The sequence below is a fragment of the Nothoprocta perdicaria genome, unplaced genomic scaffold, assembly GCF_003342845.1.
Source record: "Nothoprocta perdicaria isolate Ctin4 unplaced genomic scaffold, notPer1 scaffold_375, whole genome shotgun sequence".
Classification (NCBI taxonomy): domain Eukaryota; kingdom Metazoa; phylum Chordata; class Aves; order Tinamiformes; family Tinamidae; genus Nothoprocta; species Nothoprocta perdicaria.
In genome coordinates, this window is record NW_020455616.1 from 46,732 (window position 1) to 66,421 (window position 19,690).

Genomic DNA, 19,690 nt, shown 5'->3' on the forward strand with positions numbered 1-19,690 from the left:
GGCCCGGCCGGGGCGCAGCGCGAGGAGCGCGGGCCGCGCCGCTGCAGGCGGGACGGGGCGGCGCAGGGACAATGCGCATGCGCACCCCTACCACCACCCCCGCCCTGAACGGCTCCTGCCGCATCATGTGACGTCACTCGGGAGGAACTCCCGCTCACTGCCCTGCCTGCTGCCCCAGATTCCGGGTCACGTGGGCGCCCAAGCGCGCGCCGTGTCACGTGTGCGCGTCACGTGACGCCGTCCCGGGACGATGAGGTCAGTGGCTGCGAGTCACGTGATCCCTGCCTACGCGCAGTAGGGCTGGGTGTAGATGGCGGACGCTGAGGCCGAGGTGGTTCCGCGGCCTGAGATGCAGCGGCTGGTGGCGACGCTCCGCGCGCGCCTCTGGCAGCTGCAGGCGGAGCTGCGCGAGCAGGAGGTGTCCGAGGCCTCGTCCCGGGGCTACTGCCGCGGCTTCTGCCAGGTACGGGCCGGGCCGGGCGGGGCGGGCCGCGGGCGGGCGGGCTGCAGGCCGGCTCCGGCGCGGCGGGCGCCTCGCCCACCCGTCGGGGCCGCTGCGGCCGGCGGGGTCCGTGCGCGCCCGGGCGATGGCGCGGGCCGTTCCAGCGGGCGGCCGCTCGCCCGGGCCCGCCCGCGACGAGCCTGCAGCTGCGTGGCCCCTCGGAGGGCCTCGGGCCCGCGCGGCCCGTTGCGCCCGGCCGTCGTGCGGGAGAGGGCGGCTTCCGCGGAGGCSCCGGGCACCTTCTCGGGGCCGCCGGGCTCAGCACCCGTATCTGCARCGCGCTGCTCCTTCCCGTCTCGGGACGGAAGCTGCCGTCTGGGCTGGAGTGCCGCGGAGGAAACAGAGGTTCCCGTTCACGCGGAGCGCCGCTAATCCAGGCCGGCAGACGCGAGCGTTCATGGTGCCCCAAGGATCTTGCCTGAGCCCCTGCTTGGGGTTGTAGTCAGAAAGCTTTGAATCAAACTGATAACTTTTGGAAAAGTCCTTGAGCTGGGCTAAGGTCTTAGTGGTGGAGACCTTGAGTTGTTTTTTATTATTTTATCTTATTTTTGTGGTTAATTAGATTTGTTTCCTTCTCCACTACATTTATTGTGAGTTCTAAGTTTAAATAACTTTCACTTATTTGCTGAATTAGGGAGCCTTTCAAGATGATTTTGAAGAGATTGGTCTAAAACTTTACAAGCCATTTTACAAATTACAGGTCAATATAAGCATACATTAGCTGACTTACTTTACACTTGCACGTTTCTCTTTCTGATGAGTGGCAAATCTGAACGCTGAATGAAGCCAGCAGCCTTTCTGGTGCATTATATACAAGTGGTTTCTCCTCCTGGTCTTCCTCTTACAGGTTCAGTGCTTTGCTGTACCCTACTGTTGGGAGATTGTTTAACTTGTCACTTCACCAAACCACACACAGTTCTGTTTGGAGCTATTATTTCTCCAACTGCAAGATTTACACTGTCTTTACATATGTCGCAAGTCATACATACCGTTTTAAGAAAGGTGGCTACGTATTTTCATGGAACTCTGTGTAGCCTGGTACTTTCTTCCATGTTTCAGGACTTGATAAAATGATTTTCAGGGGCATTTATTTTATCAAAAGCATTAAAATGAATATGCAGGTAACACTTATTAGATGCTCTTGAGATAGTTCCCACGTAGAGGTCTGTTTACCCAAACTATTTGGACACATCATAGATAGGCACCTGATCACTGGAATTTTTTGGAAGATGGTTCTGTTACTTTTTTTTTTTTTTCCACCTACCTAGGAGTGTCTAGCGAATAATGTGAAACAAACCCTCTTAATGTCCTCATGCTGATATGAAGTGAGAGTCTCATTTTAGAATATTGTAATGGGCAGCACAAGTTTATTGTTATCAGCTGGGATATTTGTAATCATTTTGGTTAACCTTACCCTCTAAGATTCAGTAGACACTATGAAGTGTTTGGATGACAAGTTAGCAATTTCAGTGAATTTATATGAAGAGATTAAATTTCTCTGTTCTGTGCTGCCTGGATGTATGCTTTTCTAGACCCTGCAGTGCCAAGCAGGCTTCCAGTAGGTCCTCGCTGGATAGATGCTGCATGATATGGCCCACAATAAATTAAAATATTTAAAAAAAAAAATTGTAAGGTTGATGTTCAGGTCGACAGCACAAAAACTCTTGTGCCTAAACAGTGGGCTGGCTCAGAAACTTTACATTGTGCAAGTGTGATGCTTTGCATATTCAGCTATAGGAAAACAAGTCTGTTGAGGAGCTCAGTATGTACCCAGCCAGCCAACTGGTGTGAACAGTTTGTATGTGTTTGAGATCGCTCTGCTCTAAATATGGGGAGCAGTTATTGGTGAAACAGAGCTTATAGAGTGAACTAAATACATCAAAGTGCCTCTTCTGGAGATACTCAAGAGCCGCTTGGATGCGATCTTGTGCCACGAGCTCAAGGTGACCCTGTGTGTGCAGCGGGGCTGGACTAGATGATCTCCAAAGGTCCCTTCCAACCTTAAAGATTCTGTGATTCTCCAGATATGCAGTGACCCTAACTGAAATTCTTGAAAGTGACACAGTTGAGGAYGAGGTCAATTGCAAATGATTACCTTCAGGAAGAGATGCTAACCTTTATTTTTGATTTCATTTTTGTTTTCTTAATTATCTCTTCCTGTCCGCCCCCAGACAGATATTTTGAACTTGTCAGGCAGCCTGGAGATGTTTAAATCAGTTGTTACTTATTTAATAAGCAATAACTTGCTCAGAGGTGTAGTTAAGAAGCTATTCTAGCAGTGCAGCATGTGAGAAGCCATGAGATCTCTAGATTATGCTGCAGGTGGATGGTGTATCTTGTGTCCTTGGTGTAAYTGCAATTGAAGGAAGAAGGAGAGATAGGATAAACTATGAATGAATGTGCACTAACCGTACTTAAAATGCTTAAATATTCTCTTCAAATCCTAAAATTGGACTGGAAGGCAGAAATTACTGTAAAACTGTTACTGGTCTCTGATTGACTAGTTAAAACTATAGAATTTGTCAGAAATATTTCATCTTATATGTAGACTTCCAAGGAGCTTCCATTAGTGGACTTAAAACAGAAATTTTAATTTCTGTTTATGTAAGGTAGCAGAAGGGCAATTAATAGCTCCTGCAGTATAGTTAGCATGGTCTGCTGGCTTGTTATGTTGTTGTTAATGTTCAGAAATCAAATTTGAACTTCAAGCTAATAGGCTGTTAAATAAGTCTCATACTTGTCTCCTGTCTCTCATCTATCTTGAGCAGTCTTGGCTTCAATGTCTGTATATTTAGGAAGAAGACTGCTCACAACTTGCTAATATTAACTGTAAGACTTTGATCTCCTGATTGCACATAAGGGTAAAGTGTTTTAATATTTTATTTTAGTGTAATGCACAAAACAGATTATCCTCTAATTTGTGTATGTGATATAAGTGTCTGTTAAAGCAATTGAATATTAAATATGGCTTATATAGTTAATGGATTTTTCTTTTAATGCATACATTAGCATGTTTGGTCTGCTGCTGCTGTATTCACTGTAATGGTAATGGCTGCTGGGGTGTACTACATAGATGACTTTATGATAGTTGTCAATTACTTGAATAATAGGGATTATATCTTGACAGCCTTTGAACATAATTTATTGGTTCTAACCAATAAATAATTTACTGGTTCTTCTGAACATAATCTATTGGTTCTAATTGGTCATGTGTAATTTAAATTATGCTGTCAAATTCTTAACACAACTGCTATAGGGAAGTACCGAGGTTATTTGGCTGCTGGTCATAGAGAGCTTCTGTTAATGATCTTTGTGCTGTGTCTAAGTCTATGGTGCCTGTAAACTTCCAGTCTGTGGCTTTGCAGCCTATCTGTGTTCCTTGCCCTCCCCCTTGCCTCTTTAAAACTGTTTATGTTTGTCTTTTGGACTGTCTGTAACTGCAGTTCAGTTATCAAGAATATAACTCTTACAGAATTCTAGGAGAATAATCTACAAAGTAGTTTTAATTTTYACTGACTTGTGTTTTTACACCTTTTTCAACTTTTTTTTTTCTTCTTCTCTCCTTAGGGTTTGTACTGTATAGTTAGATCATTGACAAACACTGCACGAGCTATATAGCATAGTGTGTGGCTGGCCCTTCATTCCTTGTTGTGTTGAAAGTTAACCTTTGTTTCTGGCCACTAATTCCATTTAGGTTTAGTAAGCTGCTTTTAGAGTCTGCTCACTAGTTTCTACCTTCTAAGCGTAATCTGATGCAGAGAGAAGTTTGTTCAGCCTCAGCAGCCAGTTGGTTGTTTCACATCTTTGACTTAAAATGACTTAATAGGGTCTTAGCATGACCTGACCATCTGTGCTTTTATGACAGTTTGACTTAAGGTATAGCATTGGGCACTTGGAACTTGAAGTATATAATCTTGATCCTAGTAATTCTAGTTCTAGGGAACAGTGTTTGTTTCTTTGGGCTGGGGAGGGTGTTTAGTGAGAGATGGTTTGTAACTGGTAACAATAGAAGCTAGGTATATTCCTTGTTACTTGTGAGGGAAGCTCCTGGTAGCACCAAAGTGTCTTTAATTCAGTGCCCTACTTTGGAAGCTGTAGAAAAATAGCATAATAGGGAAACTTTTAAAAGAAAAAGGTGGGCAAGTGTTGCTACTGCCATTCCTCTGCTTCTATTTGAAAACTATTTTTATTCCTTTTGAAACGARCTGTATTTGAGGCTGCTTCTTCAGTAGCGTGCCTGCAGAAGGTAGGATTGCTGTGRTCAGGTGCAGAAATCTAGGGTAGCTTTACATTTGAAAAGGGACTRCATAAATATGAAGCTCAAGTCATGCCATTATTTTTTGGTGGCTTTAAGTTTGTTGTATGGGTAATGCATGTATCTTTAAAATGCTGCAACTGAAATACTGTCTTTGGTCTTGAGCTTCTTGCCTTTTATTTTCCCCTGCTGTATTTTCACACGTAATAGATTTCAATCTTACACATGTGCTTATGTCTTCAGGSAAATCACTTCAGAGCAAGGGGAGAACACAACTTCTCTCTGGATTTTTTACTTAGCAGTATGATATTGCATATTAATGTTTATATCTTTAGATAAAAGATGGTGACTTTTAATGATAAGTGTTTTGTTTGTTTGTTTTTTCCTCAGACATTGCTTCAGTATGCAGGCAGTCGGGGCGCGTCGGAACATGTTTTGCCTTTTTTGGAAGTCTATCGAATCTCCATCCAAAGCTTTGCTAATGCACGACCTTACTTGACTACAGAATGTGAAGATGTGCTTTTGGTACTTGGCAGGCTAGTGCTGTAAGTTACATTTTCTTACACTAATCTTACACTCTTTGAAAGAATACACAAGCTCAACAAACGAATAGGCAGCGTGTTAAAATGYGTCGTATTTGTCAACCAGGCTTAATGTTTGTTATTATCTAGTAAATGTCTCTTCTTTTTATAACAAGCTGTACTTGAGCATTTTGTTGCTCAACATCATCCACTGGTAAGGCTTTGCTCTCCTGTATTTGGATATATAGCTATTGGGGAGGTTCTATTCCTTTTGGACCATTTTAGAAATTATTTTTCTGGGGAGTGTGCTCAGTCAGTACCTTCAACCTGAGCAGGGTAGTGTAGTGTACTGGTTCTTCCTAACTTGTGAGGATTCTTTCAAAGGCACAGAGTAAATGTCTAGAAGCTTGAATATAAAGAATATCAAAGAATAAAAATAATTACGGGACAGTCAGTTGATTAATAGCTTTCTTGTTTTGTAGTTCTGCTTCCATTGACACTGTTTTTAACTTCCAGTGTGAGGAATTCACTGTTTGCCATGGTTTGTATATTCAGGAGATTTGGTCGTGGAGGGTGGGGGAGTGGTTGCCTTGCTGCAGTCTCTGCTGTTCTTGTATTTGCARTTGAGAGGGAAATTACAGAATGGAAAGGGCAAAGGGAATGAGAATGGAAAACTAGAAAACTCCCTTTCCAAGTTTTTGAGAGACTTTTCACATGCTTTCTTTAAACAGTAAAGCCAAAGGAGACTTGAATGTCTTCTGCTCTGAGTCACAGAGTTGAATTCAACTGGTTAGACTAATTTGCCTCAAAAACCCTTAAGCTGAACTCTGTGGATCTCATGCACGTGCTTCTAGGAAGACAGTGCATGCTTTTCCTGATACTTTTGTGAGGAGGCTTGTGTGTGATCGTTAGCATCTTTGCATATCTAACAAAGCGTTCTCAACTTAGCAAAAACGTGGAGTCTGCTCCAGTAAGTTGGATTGCTCACTCTTCAGTAGCTAAATCTCAGCGACTATAGAATATTTTCAGACTGTTAGTAGACTGTTCCTGTTTGATCACCTGGTGTGTAATTAGTTCTGTCTATAACTCCAAGAAGCTTGGGATAGAAAAAGTTTTAAAGCAGTACTTCCAAGCACTACTTACAGTTCTGACAGCTGTAAAATGATTTACTTCTCAAGATATCTTTTTTAATAACAGTGAATGAGATGTTAAAATAGTTGCAGAAGAGTGGCAGAGTGGGGTGCTTAATTTTATGAAGTGATCTTACTRTTTTGATTTGGATACTTGTGACACCTAAGTTCTTCCTAGGTGCATGCAATAAACATTCAGGGATGTACATGTCTGTTGAAATGGAGCTATAGTAAGGACCTACTGCTGTCTCATTGGGGGCAAAGAATGACAAGAAATTAAGGAGAATCCCAAAGCTGCAGCTCTTTAAGAATGCCAATGAGCAAGAACATCTCCTATCTTTGATAGACTTGAAGTTGAGCCTTTGAGCTAGCATGACTCTACACAATCCAACAGGGTGGTGTTGGTTGGTAAATTCCATTTTCTGCCTCTTGCCAGCAGTGAAGGCTGTCTGGTCTTTTTGGTGTAGCAAAATTGTGCATGAAAAGTAATATCCCAGATAAATTCTATCTGCAAGTTGAAGTAGTGGACGGGACAGGATTAATATCCCCAAAATTGAGGTGTGTATCAAATTTTTAAGCAGATTAATCACACAGTTTCTAAATAAATGCATTTCTAAGTAACATGCGTGAAAATTGGACACTGCAAAAGATAACACCTGACTGTGGGGTTTTTGTTCATGTTTGATTTGTTAAAATCAAGCTCAGTTCCTGTGAGGCTTGGCGGTGTTTTCTGGATTATCAAGTGGTAGCTGCTTGTCAATGATAGAGTACAATAGAAAAATTGGTCCTAGTTATTTTATAAAATATCTTCTTGTAAGAACGTTGAGGCTAGTGACAGAGTTGGCAACTGGATTRCTGGATGTTCCCACTTTCTCATGGACACAGCGAAGATTGATATTCTCCTGGCTGATGTTTAAGTAATTACCAAATCATAGCGATGAAGGTTGTCCAGTCTYGTACATTTATAATAGTGTGTAGAGGCCTTCACAGGACTAAAGCTGTGTTTAAAACAACATGTTTGGTAGAGGAGAGCTTTTGAAATATAAAAAGGTGGCCAGGTAGTTAGTTCACTATTTGTCTTCCTAATCAATTCTACCTAGATGACAGCTGGTTCTGGCAGAAGGCGGATGAGGCCTTCCCCTTTTTTTCTCCTTCYCCTCCTCCACAGTTAACTTATAGAATGTATTTGTTAGAAGCTAGAAGAAAGTGGGGGGAAAGTCATTCTTCTTGGATTTGAAGCTCATGTTTGCATCCTGGTCATCTCTGTAACTCCATGTCCCCAAGCTTCACCCTTCTAACTATGGAAAGACTAAAGGTCCTGTCTTCTCACGTAGCTATAGTTACCAGGAGTGGAGGTATGAACAAAATCTGATCCATTTTACAACTTGCTGTGTCTAGCAACCTGGATCTAACTTAAAAGAAATTATTCAGTGGTTTTTTTGTTTGTTTTTTATTTTTATGTGGAATCTTACACCACTTTTTCTTTCAGGATCTTGTAATAATAAGACTTCTGGAAGTATTTTTTGTTGCATGTAGATCTTGTGATATCTCAAGGCTTGAAAGAGTTCTAGGAGATTATCTTTGAGACTGGATGAATTCTTGCTATATGGGAACTAGAAYTTAAATAATCGATTTTTAGTATGTCCAGTACAGGGTTAGATGGTCCAAAGTCGGGAAAAAAAATAGGCAATACTTCGTTGATAGGTATTAGGAATAGGCATAGGAAGTATAGGTATAGGAAAGAGATAGGCAATAGTGTCATTATCCTGTCTCCTGGCAAATAATTTTTTTTTATTCTCCAAGACTTTCATCTAAAAAGAGGCAGTGTTAAACACATGCAAATGTTTCCTACCTCTTCTTGAAGTTAAGCATYGGTTTGAAAATCTAACTGAAGAAATAACCTCTTTTCTTCCCTACTGCTGGTTTTAGAAAATGTAGATCTTGGATTTGCTGAATACTTCAAAAATGCTAAAATACTCTGAACCCCTTCTATTTTCTCAATTTCATTTGGAAAACCTGATATATTCAAATACTTAAATTCACATTGTGTGTGCAAAAATTCACATGCCATTGCTATTAAATATGATGAGACTGATTGAAACACTAAYAGTGTCATAATTTATTTGCAAAGAAGAAACGGGGAGAAATTCTGTCCAGTATTGCTGAGCTATACTGAACTGGCTGATTTTTATTTTAACATCTTGGGTTGGTGTGTAGTTAAAAGGAGTATTTTTCTRTGTTACAGCTGTGACTTTAGGACTCTGTGGCTCTTAACTGATTTGTGCAGTCAAAAATGATTCAGTGCTCCTGTCATCTCGTATCTGAACGTTGAGCAATATGTGCTACAAATGKTATTTTTATGATAATGTAAAATGTTTGAGAAGTTTGTTTATTTGTCTGTTATTTTTCCAGGAGCTGTTTTGAGCTACTGCTTTCAATCCCTGAAAGTGAATTGCCACCTGAAGTATGGTTAGGATTCCATCAGTCCATACAGGTTAGTGATTTGGATCCCTTTTAACATTAGTCTTTTTAATGCATTCAATTCTTCAATTTTTGTAGCCACTATGTTGTTCTGTAGAACACATACACAGCATACTTTTGGATATGATTCTGCTTGCAATCTGAGTGGTAAGTAGAGATGCCTTTGTGAACCTCAAAGGATAGCTGATTGTGTAGTGAAATGAGTAACAAGCRTTAGGTATCAGGCCTGCGACCTGATGGCCAACTGGGGGACTGAAAAAGGCTCCAGTGCTGCGTGCCCTGCAGGAGGGGATGTTTCAGAGGGAGCCTGCCTGAGGACTGAGGATTCTGATTTGAGTCACTGAAAAGTCACTGCTGACGGCGTGAGAGGAGGCTCACTCAGTTTGCTGATGTGTTCTTTGTGCTTCAGTTAGAAATAATAATCAAAAGACTTGCTGAGGTGGCTCTGGGCCTCCATTATTGTGGCAGAAGACCCATCTGTGACGGACAATATTAGTGGTAAGACCAAAATGAGGAAAAGCTGTGAGCTTTTGGGTCTGGCAAAAGATAGGCTACTGTTGTTTCGCCTTTCTTCTGATCCACCTTCCTCATCCAGACTTGTTGTCCTGCTCTTGCCGTTATCTAGGTGGTGAGAATCTCTCTAGGGACATCGATTGGTCCCAGCAATAGTATTGGCAGCACAAGGTCCATTAACAGAGTTGTAGCTGCAGAACTAGTGGTAACTCCAGCAAGAGAACCATAGCAAATCTTAATTTGTTGAATGGATTGTGTGAGAAACCAACATGAGTTGGATGGGGTAATGCAAGAGCTATGAGGTATTATTTTACTGAAAAAGTTTTTGTAGAGATCTGAGTGGTAAGTTGGTATCTATTCCTAGTTTGAGGGGTGCAAATACCAGGAAATATATCCAATCCATGTAGTCCCTAGTGCTGTAGCTTGTGAGGTGCTGCTGTAACAAGCTCCTAATATTGCTACACCTTTCCCAAACCTGAAGGGAGTTACTGTAGATGATGTAGGAAAAAGAGGTGTGTTCCAGGCATTGGTCTGTACCTGTTGCTTTGGGATAGTAGCTAGCTGCCTAGAAGGACTTGCATTTTCCATAGAGCTGGAGGGTGGGAATGGTAGTCTTCTCTCTGTCTTTACTGGTCAGGCCTTCCTGGCTCAGGGAGTGATCTGCTTATGCCAGTGCCTATTTTGGATCTAGCTGTGATGAAACTTTACAACTGCGCTCAGCTTTAACAATAAGCTATCACAATGAGCAGYTTGGCAGTAGTTGAGAGGAATTGAATGTGCATCTTGAGGATGTCCTTGTGCAGAACTGTTCATAGTTGATCTGGGATTCTATCTGTGAGGGTTGGACACAGCTACAGTTGCTCTGAATGTGTATGTATAGAGGCTCCGAAGGAGCTTCTGCATGCAGGCAGAGAAACCTGGCAAAATAAACATCCTTCAGGAGGAGTGAATAATCCTTACACTGCACACTGAAAGAAGTGGATTGATGAAGTTATATAGCACTGTCAACGGTGGAAGGGACAGAGGTGGTCTGTGACTGTGGCTTCGCAGGTGGACAGACATCCTTTTCTTCTCCCACTTGGAAACTGTACTGTTGTGGTAACCSTAGAAACAAGTGGCGCTAGAGGTGGAAGGCCTTTGATGGTAGGTAAAATGCGGTTAAAAATCAAAGTTCTAAGTCTTACTGATGTCAAAAATCTGTCTCTCGCTTTTGAGTGCTGGTGCGTAAGCTCAGAACTTGCTCCTAAGACTTTCTTAGTCTCTCTTGAACATCTTGGTAGACATTGCAGCACCCTAAACCCAAGTTTAGAGGTATACCAGTTTATTTTGAGAATACTGAACTATACCCATAGTCCAGACCTGTAAGCTGTGGCATTTCACATAGCTGAACTGCATTCCCACTACAGTGATTGCAGCATCCACACTAACCTGAGACTCTTCTGCAGGTGTTCGACTTTTTACATTAGGGGTGATGTTTGGTTGGTGTTTGAAACTTACTATTTCCAAGCTACCTAAACTTCACTAATCTGTAGATAAAGAGTGGGCTTACTTCATGATAAAAAGAATATTCTGTTTAAAGCTACTTTGTCCCAGACTGGGGAAAAGAGTTCTCATGTTCAGGACAGAACAGGTTTTTTTTATATGCCCTAGCAGAGGGATAAGACAATTCTAGGAGCTGCTAGCTCTTAATTGGAGGAATCTGCAAGGAGAATTCTTGTTGTCAAGGAGAACAGTTTCCAGTAGTTCAGACATGTGTTGTATTTCTAGGTTTCTGAAGCTAGTGATCAAGCTATGATATTTCTGTCAGCAGAAAGTAAATTTTTGGTTGAGTGGGCAGACTTTGAGGCTGAAGATGGTCGAGGCAAACTATTTGCACTGGCAGGGAAGTGACAGGAGCCCAGATCTGTTATTTCTACTTGTATTACTACTGGAGGGTTTGAAATATGCTTCTGGCAGATGTAGTGAATAATTGATTTTTACACAGACTTTTTGAAAAGATGCTATTTCAGAGTTTTAGGACTAACCTGGTGCTCTGTATCAGTAAGACACTAAAAGACCTGGGAGAAACTTGTGCTTGTTTTACTCTGAAACATAGACCTTGCAGAAGATGCTCGTGAGCTCTTTCAAACAGATGCTCCTAATGTTTTGAAGTGGCACTCCTGAAAAAGTTTGCAGATAGGAATTTGTGGGAGAAAGAAGATATGTGGGAGAAAGAAGATATTTCTCTTGGACCTGGTTGTATTTGCTCTTGTTTTGTAGCAAGTTGTACAGGTACTGGGAGTCGGGGGAACTGCAATTAAATTTAGAGCTCAGAAATAAAAAAGAAACYTGAAACCTTTCAGTAGCTTTATTGGTTGGTTAATTCAGCTTGTTTGCTCTTTCCTAGGAGTAGCTGTATTCTTCTGTGTCCTCTCTCCTGTCTTTACAACTCCGGTTTTCCTGGGCTTTAAGCAAAATGAGAAGCAACCTGTATGAAGTAAAACCAGGATGTAAGCTTGTCTGGAAAACTTGTATAGAAAAGTCAGCATAAGATTTTGTGCAGTGTCAGCATACAAAAGGATGTGAGTAGGAACAAGGTCAAGCAAGTGTGCTGTAGAACAGAAGTGAAGGGGGCCCTATAGGTTAGGACAGTTTGCAATAGGGCTTTTGTACAAGTAAGCCCAATTAATTGGAGGGGCAGATTGGTGAGAGCCAGTGTGGGGATGGATTTACACGATCAGATGACAAAGGCTGTCAAAGATACTCTTAGTGGGAGCATCTTTAGTACTGGGAACTGAGTGTGGACTGTAAAAACAAGAATTCCTTYCAACCTTAACAGAGCATTATTGTTTTCTTTAGAGATGTTGTGTACTGAGTGAGTATAAAACTACCTTTTTTCGTGACACCATAGCAGCTACAGATCTCTTTACATTCGCAGTGTTAAAGAATTCGGGTATCTTCAGGAAACTGTTCTAAAGTTGTGTATTCTCTTTCATTTTGTCTGGAGGCTCTTACAGCTGTGCTTCCCAAGTTGAAGGGCTTTTTATCTCATTTCTGTTTCTAAGTAGGAGATTGTCTCACTGCTGCAGTTTCCCTGATTTGAGGCAGAATAAAATATTTTACAGTATGGCCTTCTCCAGAATTCTTTTCAAGTTTTGTTGCCCTAACTTCTGGGTTTGTACTGGACTTCCACTCTAATTTTGTTTTTTTAGCTTTAGTATGTTTAGTGGTTTTCTTAAATATAAAGTTAATATTAATGGCAAGATTTTCCTGCGGTCTCAGTAATGGACTAGAAGAGGAATGTATGGTTCGTATCTTTTTAATTGTGCTTGATGATGATGAGTTTTTATAGTTGGTGTTCATTTTTATATATAAATGAATATGATGTATTTTGAATTTTGTAAATTGTGACCAGGTCAGCTGATTTGCTGAAGTCGGTCCCTTCTTTCTTATTTGCTAAGTCCTGTTTGTTTTTGTCTGGAGTGCCTGATACAGTGGTGCTGAGACTTGAATGATCCTCATAACTGAATTTAGCTCTGTGCTGTGTCTATAGGCCCTCGGGTAGGGAAAAGCTTCTCTTAGAAGAAAATTCCAACTATGTGTGCTGGATGTCTGAACTGCAGATTGTCATTTGAGGGACAGCAGTCTTTGCAGCAGGACAAAGATTCCTTTTGCCGAGTTGTTACATCATAAGTTTGTCCTTTTTTTGTCAACAATGTTCCGCTTCAAAGGCAATAGCGGGGAAAAGATGTGAATACTCCATTCCATGTACCTCTCTGTGAGGCAGTAGCTTCCAGCACTTGTAGAACATACAACTTGTTAACAGAGACATTTGAGATAAATAACACTAAGCAGGAACAGATCTCAGCTGCCGTTGGCAGAGTATCATTCACAAACTCCCCTGTCTGCTCTTTGGCACTTGCTCTTGGCTGGCAAGTGCTTGTGAGGGCCCCTTCTATGAATACAGATGTTGACTTTATCTAACCAGGAGTTAGCTCTTTCTCTTTCTTTGTCTTACAGAACTGTACATAGCTGAAAATCTTACTTAGTCCTGTCTAACTGGTGAATGCTGGATCAGCTATTTGGGTACCATTGCTGTTGTAGTGTGTRCTAAAGGCTTTTTACGTCTATACCTTGCAGACTCATTCCTATGTAAAAAGCACTTGGGAGGTTCTCCCATCTCATTTGTTGTTCTTTCTCAGCAGTAAGAACTAGACACTTGTGATTTATGTGCTTTTACTCAAGTGACGCTAGGAGTTGGAGCACAGGCTTGTGGTGAAACTTCTAATTATTTTATGAATGGTTTATTGAAGTCTTCTGCAAAGAATCTGAAGAATGTTGACTACTTTGAGCTTCAGAAGCCCAGGGCTAAGAACTCTCCAGCTGTTTTGGGTTTTGTTTTTCTTCAAGAAAACGTGCTGTTTAAAAGTAGTGCTTTTATTATTCTCTTCTAGAAAAGTTATGTTGTGGAGAAGGCCAACACTTCTTGCCTTTATTGATAACAAATYGATTGGAAGGATTTTGGTTAGCTCCACCTCTTTTCAAGCCCTTGTATGTATGCCGAATTTCTTCATGTAATCCTGCGACTCTGTAAAAGCTTTTTGGGGTCAATCTTGAGGCCAACTTGCAGGCTATTAAATGCTAATAATTTTTAGATTTAGTCTGTGGCCTGATCTATATATGAATGCTTGGGAAAGATGAAGCTTAAAGCTGTAATGTTAGTAGGTGTGAGGGAGACGCAAAATGGGTGCTATGGCAACCTAGTCTAGTGAAAAGACTCTTATTACATGGTAATGTTCTGTTTAAAAAGAATGGACCTGGTTTGCTTTTGGTTTGTGATCAAAATATATTTGTTTATTTCTTGGTAAAATAAAGGAGTCCACCTACTTGTTTGTTTATTGTTTGGTAATTAAAAAAGATTTAAAAAAAAAGTCTAATGATAAAAAAGGCACGCAGAGGTTTTTTCTGTTTGATCCCAGCACTGGCACGGGTAGGAGTTCCGAGTGCACAGCCTGTGGCTGTGGATCCATAAATACAAATACAGCTCTGTKTCCTGTAATCCAGTGGCATCTTTAAAGCTGTCCTGAGGCTCCGCACTCCCTGACCATGGTGTTGATTTAAGTATTTTCTCTCATTCAGCTGGCGGTGACTCTCCTGACAAACCATCTAGCTGTGAGCTCAGGAATTGATCCGAGCTGGGGGGAAAAGGGTGGAAATCCCTCCTACCCTATGGCTATCCATAGCCATAGGTTGAATTAGGTTTCCTGATCTGACTTGTCATACACAGGAAGGAAAGACTTGAGTAGGAACGAGTGGGTGCACATAAGGATTGCTTAAGTGATATTTCCAAATGCATAAATGCACCTTGAAACCTTTGTATTGTTACTTATCTTTAGAYTCACAGTGCATTTGGTTAAGAGCAGTTTAAGCCCTGGTTAAGAGTACGCGAGGTCACCTGAGTCTTCAGCATGCAGCCGTGACGGTCTACATTGTTTATTTGTTCCTATAAGGAATGTAGCATTTGATTGCTTTGAGGACGATTTCAGGCTCAAGGGCTCATTTAACCTTGAATCCGAAAACTAGGAAAGCAGAAACTAGCTGTTGTGAAGGCCACTTTGCTACCTTTGGGAGCTTGTTTCTGCAAATTAGCTGATCGCTGCTGATCTCAGCTGGTGCTAAGGTGGTCTTGCTAGTTAGTTTAGTACTAATATTTTTTAAATTAATTTAGTCATTAATTGAGGGTTCTAATTAGCAAGCATACTAGAAGCTAAAAGCTGAGAACAATTATAATAATTACCAGCAAAATTACCATTGAAGCAATACTTGCAGAAGGCCTGGGGTACTTTTGGGGAAGATTGTCAAATCTGATAGAATTGATAGGGCATTTAACTGTTGCACTATTAAATTGGTTGTCTCTTACAGGTTAGAAATCTGCACTGCACTTCTGAGTTTGGAAGGGAGTGATTTGTGCTCTTTACTTGCACTTTATGTTATTTTGGTTTTGTTACTGTAGCCAGAACTAGTGCAAGGCGAAATCACTGACTGGACAACAAGTGTGTTTAGAACTTTAATAAATGCAGCCTTTGATGCAGGAAAAGAGCCTGCAATGAGCAGTGACTCTTCTTGGGGAAAGAGCCATTGACTTGCTTGTATTGAGAGGGAGTTCTGAGATGGAAGTGAGATTTGAAGTTATCTGGTCCACCTTCCTCCTCAGAGTAGGGCTAACTTGAATTGGGTTGCTCAGGCCCCCGCCCCATGCAATTTTAACTATCCCCAAGAATGGGGGTAGCTTACTTTGAGTAATCTTTTCACAAATTGGGGTGTTCAAACTCTGGAAGATTCTTTTTTTCCTGATACTTGATCAAATACTATTCTTCATGTACCTTGTATTTATTGATTCTCACCTTCTCCCTGTACACCAAGAGTCGGGCTCCAACCAGGGAGATCATAACAAAGAATTATAATGAAGATGAAGACAGCCCTAAAACTTTCTGCTTTTGCTCTCTCTTTCACGTATTTAATAGACTCTAATGAAATGCCTTTGCTAGACTCTCTCCATCAAAGATGTCGTACTGGAGATGTTGTCCAAATGCAGTACATGTATTGGGGGATTTGCCACCCGAATARAGGGTGATAGAAGTGTCAGCCTGCTGCCTCTGTTCCTGCCAGGACTGCTCCGTACCTGGTTTGCCTGCKGGCTCCAAGGAGATGCTACTGGTGTGTCTTTGTCTTGTCTGCACCTACCTTGACTATTAGGAGCTTCTATAGCTTGTGGCCGTCAGCTAAGCAGCCTCTGCTGGTCCACGGGGCTCTTGTTTTGTGGGATTTTTTTTTCCTTCTGTCATTTTGCTCAGAATAGCAAGTATTTACTTTGCATTTTACCAAATCAGATGTGGTAGTCCAAAATACGGTCCCTGCTCAGCTTGGCTGCTGCTTCCCTCACCTCAATTCTTCGGAAGAAATAAAAGGTGTGATGGGCAGGCAGGAAAATCCACACTGCTATGACCTCAAAAGAAAACTCCTCTAAAAGAACCAGCCTGACTGGTTAAAGCCACCACTCTTGTTTAGACTCTTCAGGTCAAGAAGCAATTTGAGTTAAATTTTAGCAGATGGAAATTAGAAGATTTAAATGTAGGGAATCTTGTACTTCTAATTTCCCGAGACAAGCATGTCAAAATGATGTCACAGAAGAATGGTGTGAAGTACTAGAATACAGTAAATGAGGGCAGATGATGAAAAATTATGTTTAACAGAAGCTTATAATACTGGATATGTGTTTTTGTTTTTTCCTTCACTTTATAGGATTCACATGATGCTTTATTGGAATTTGGGAATAATAACCTTCAAGTATTGGTGGATATCACAAAGGAAGGAGTATGGAAAAATCCAGTTCTTCTTAAAATTCTGTCCCAGCAGCCAGTAGAAACAGAGGAAGGTAAGAATTTGACTTCTAGTAATGAGACATGGTTATTAAGTGAGAACTTGCTGCAGTTGTGGGGGGAACAGTGCCTTGAAATCAAAAGGGAAGTGGGATTTCACATTGCTCTGTACAGTAGTATTCATATGCTACGAAATGATCTTTATGCTGAAACTGTCTCACTGGCATTGTTGAATAATCCATCATCATGTCATAAACTGGCATCTTCAGTTGTGCTATACTTTTATCACTATGAATTCAWTTTTTTCTTTAAATTCCGTCTTTGAAAAGTGTTTTTTCTAATAGAAATTCAAAAAAAAAAAAAATTAATCCTTAAAGTGGTATCTCTTGCAGAACTCTTTTAAATGGTTTGTTAGCCTTGAATGACTGGTGGCAGGATTAGTGTATGCACACATCTTTTGAAAAAAGCAGAAAATGCATGTAAATAATGCTTCTCAGTAACCAAGTTGTATCTCCTTACATAGAAGCAAGTTGTTGTTCTGTCATTGTTCTTATTCATTATTCTTATTAAAACATATGTTAAACAGATATAGACGATTGCAGAGGGTTGTGAGAGACCGTAAGACCAGGAAGGGTTATGTAGGCTGAAGATTTCAGTCTTCTGTAACTGTAGCCAGCTATGAAATAATGATTCAGAAAGTCCCCATAACACGTATCATGAGTCACTGTGAGTCAGAGAACTTTAAAATGATACAGGGAGAAAAATAGATTAAGAACATCTATAAGAGATGGAAAAGCTTCCTTTTTTTTCTTGACGAAAGTGTTTGAACTAAACTTGCATATCCTGTGGAAAATGGGGAAAAAAAGGAAAAATCCATGCTAACGTGTTATGGTCTTGTTTTTCTGGTTAGTTGAAAATATTCTTTTGACCTTGTGCAAATATGATTGGAGCCTGGATGAAGGAACTGTCTCTAGGTGTCTGCTGGATCAAGAAGGTCCTCTTCCCCAAGAATCATAAAATATGTKCTGATCAGCTAAATATTTGTAGCTGATTTTTTTTTTTTAATGTCACTGAATAGTTAACAAAGTTCTGTCCTTTTGTACTGTCACTCTTTTGATTTATGTGATGGTCTTACATCCAGCTATATGGTGACTTAGCTTTAATTTTCCATTCTTAAGATATTCTATTTCAGTTACCCCAAACTTAATTTCTTTGCCTGGTTCTTATCCTAAATATTTACTTTAGGAAAACCCCCTAGGGGCGCTATTGCTGTGCCTTTTAGCTCACTGAAAGACTGATGAGAGCATCTCCAAGATAGATAATAAATGCCTATCACCAGTCTAATTTCTGACTTTCTCCTAAAGAAGCTGGCTTTTAAACTTGTCATATCAGCATTATTTGGGGGGAGTACTAACAGCAAATGGTGTGAGGTAGGGAGGAAGGAGGGCTGAACCTGAGCGTGTTGCTGTGCATGGCAAGTGGGTACCGACATCCTCAGAGGTCTCCCAACTCGCCCACAAACCAGTTCGTGTCAATGGACGTTTGTGGCACGTTGCACAGTACAGACTACGCAGCTTTGGGCTGAGAGCTTTTCCACCTTATTGCCATTTCGGCATACTTAGTGCACTTAAAATTATCCTTCTATTCCAGTGGTCCTCTCATTGGAAATGCTCATTCAAGATGCTGTTCTTTTTTGAGCAGTTTTTCCAGTGACTGTGGCATCTCTTCATGCCTTAACACTCCTCAGGCTTTATGTCCTCTTAATATTGTCTTCCAATTCATCTTGTGCTCCAGTCTTTTGGGTGGAGATAACTCTTACATCCTTATCTGCTGCAACTCAACCCATTCAAACCTGAACCTCCACTGATATTTTACCATTCTGAAGGATCTGGAGGAGGGATGTGTTGCTAGGTATCCTGRCATTAATTTTATAGCAAGTTGTTTTAGTACTGAGAGGCTCAGCAGAGCAATGACACAGAACATTCAGCAAGAAAAAGCACACTCATAGGTCTCCAAGAGGCAAAAAGACAAAACCTGTTCACGGGCATCTTATGAAAMTAACAGTATGGATGGGTACAAAATTAAGTAAGAGGGGGAGAACAACTGAGCAGTAGYCAGGGAAAATAGCTTTTGTTTGTCTTCAGGGAAAGGAAGGCTGCTACAAGCAGGTGGCTGGGTGAATTCAGAAGAAAACTAGTTGCTAAGACAAAATAAACTCCTAGAGACAGATGCAGGAGACTTCCTCCTACCTAAATCACTTASATCTGTTGCATTGGTAGTATATTTTACATAATTGGGTTGCTTGTTTCAATTTGGAGTAGGCAAAACTTCATAACTCTTCCTTAATGAGGGTCTCTTGGCCAGTTTATTTTAGTAGGAGTCTCTAGTATCAAGTAGAATATATATTTTATATATGGACACACACACACATACACACTGTACATACAAGTGTGTATGCACATACACACGCACACATACATAAAAATAGAGACTTAAGTTTTTTTCTTGCTAAAATTTCAAGCACAGTATGATGCACAGTTAATTTTTTGAGAGAGGATACTTGTTTCTTAGCAACTTGAGACCTTATTGCAAGTTATCTCATGATCAGAAGGCTTTTTTTACACACTCTGAAGTTCCTTCAACATGACATGCCAGGGTCTTGTATGACTAGTGTTTATTCCTCTAAGTAAACCACAGATTTGAATCCTGAAATGACATTTGACAGTCTGCTAAGGAAAAACTATGCAAAATACCAGGAAACTTCACTACAGTCACATAGTATATACCTGGTACCTGAAAGAAGCATTTGGAAGGTGCTCTTTTCAGTGTGGAGGAAAATGCAGAAAGCCAAGAACTTCCTTGTTTTGCATTTGTGTGGTCCCTCTTCTAAATTTTGATGCTGCTGGTTTCTCAGCTGCCTGCCTTGCGTG

At 40.9% G+C, this 19,690-nt stretch overlaps 1 protein-coding gene across 2 annotated transcripts in view; it reads left to right on the top strand.

Moving 5' to 3' along the window:
• Positions 1-310: 310 nt before the first annotated feature.
• The window catches only part of RLF (rearranged L-myc fusion), a 42,177-nt gene continuing 22,797 nt past the window's right edge, over positions 311-19,690 (top strand). The window contains exons 1-4 of one of the 2 annotated variants that reach the window (XM_026044646.1): positions 311-463; positions 5,148-5,302; positions 8,821-8,902; positions 16,684-16,816. In XM_026044646.1, the coding sequence (XP_025900431.1) occupies positions 311-463; positions 5,148-5,302; positions 8,821-8,902; positions 16,684-16,816 (523 nt within the window). Of the gene's footprint in view, positions 464-5,147; positions 5,303-8,820; positions 8,903-16,683; positions 16,817-19,690 lie in introns of those variants that run through there. The other variant, XM_026044647.1, reaches the window with a different exon arrangement.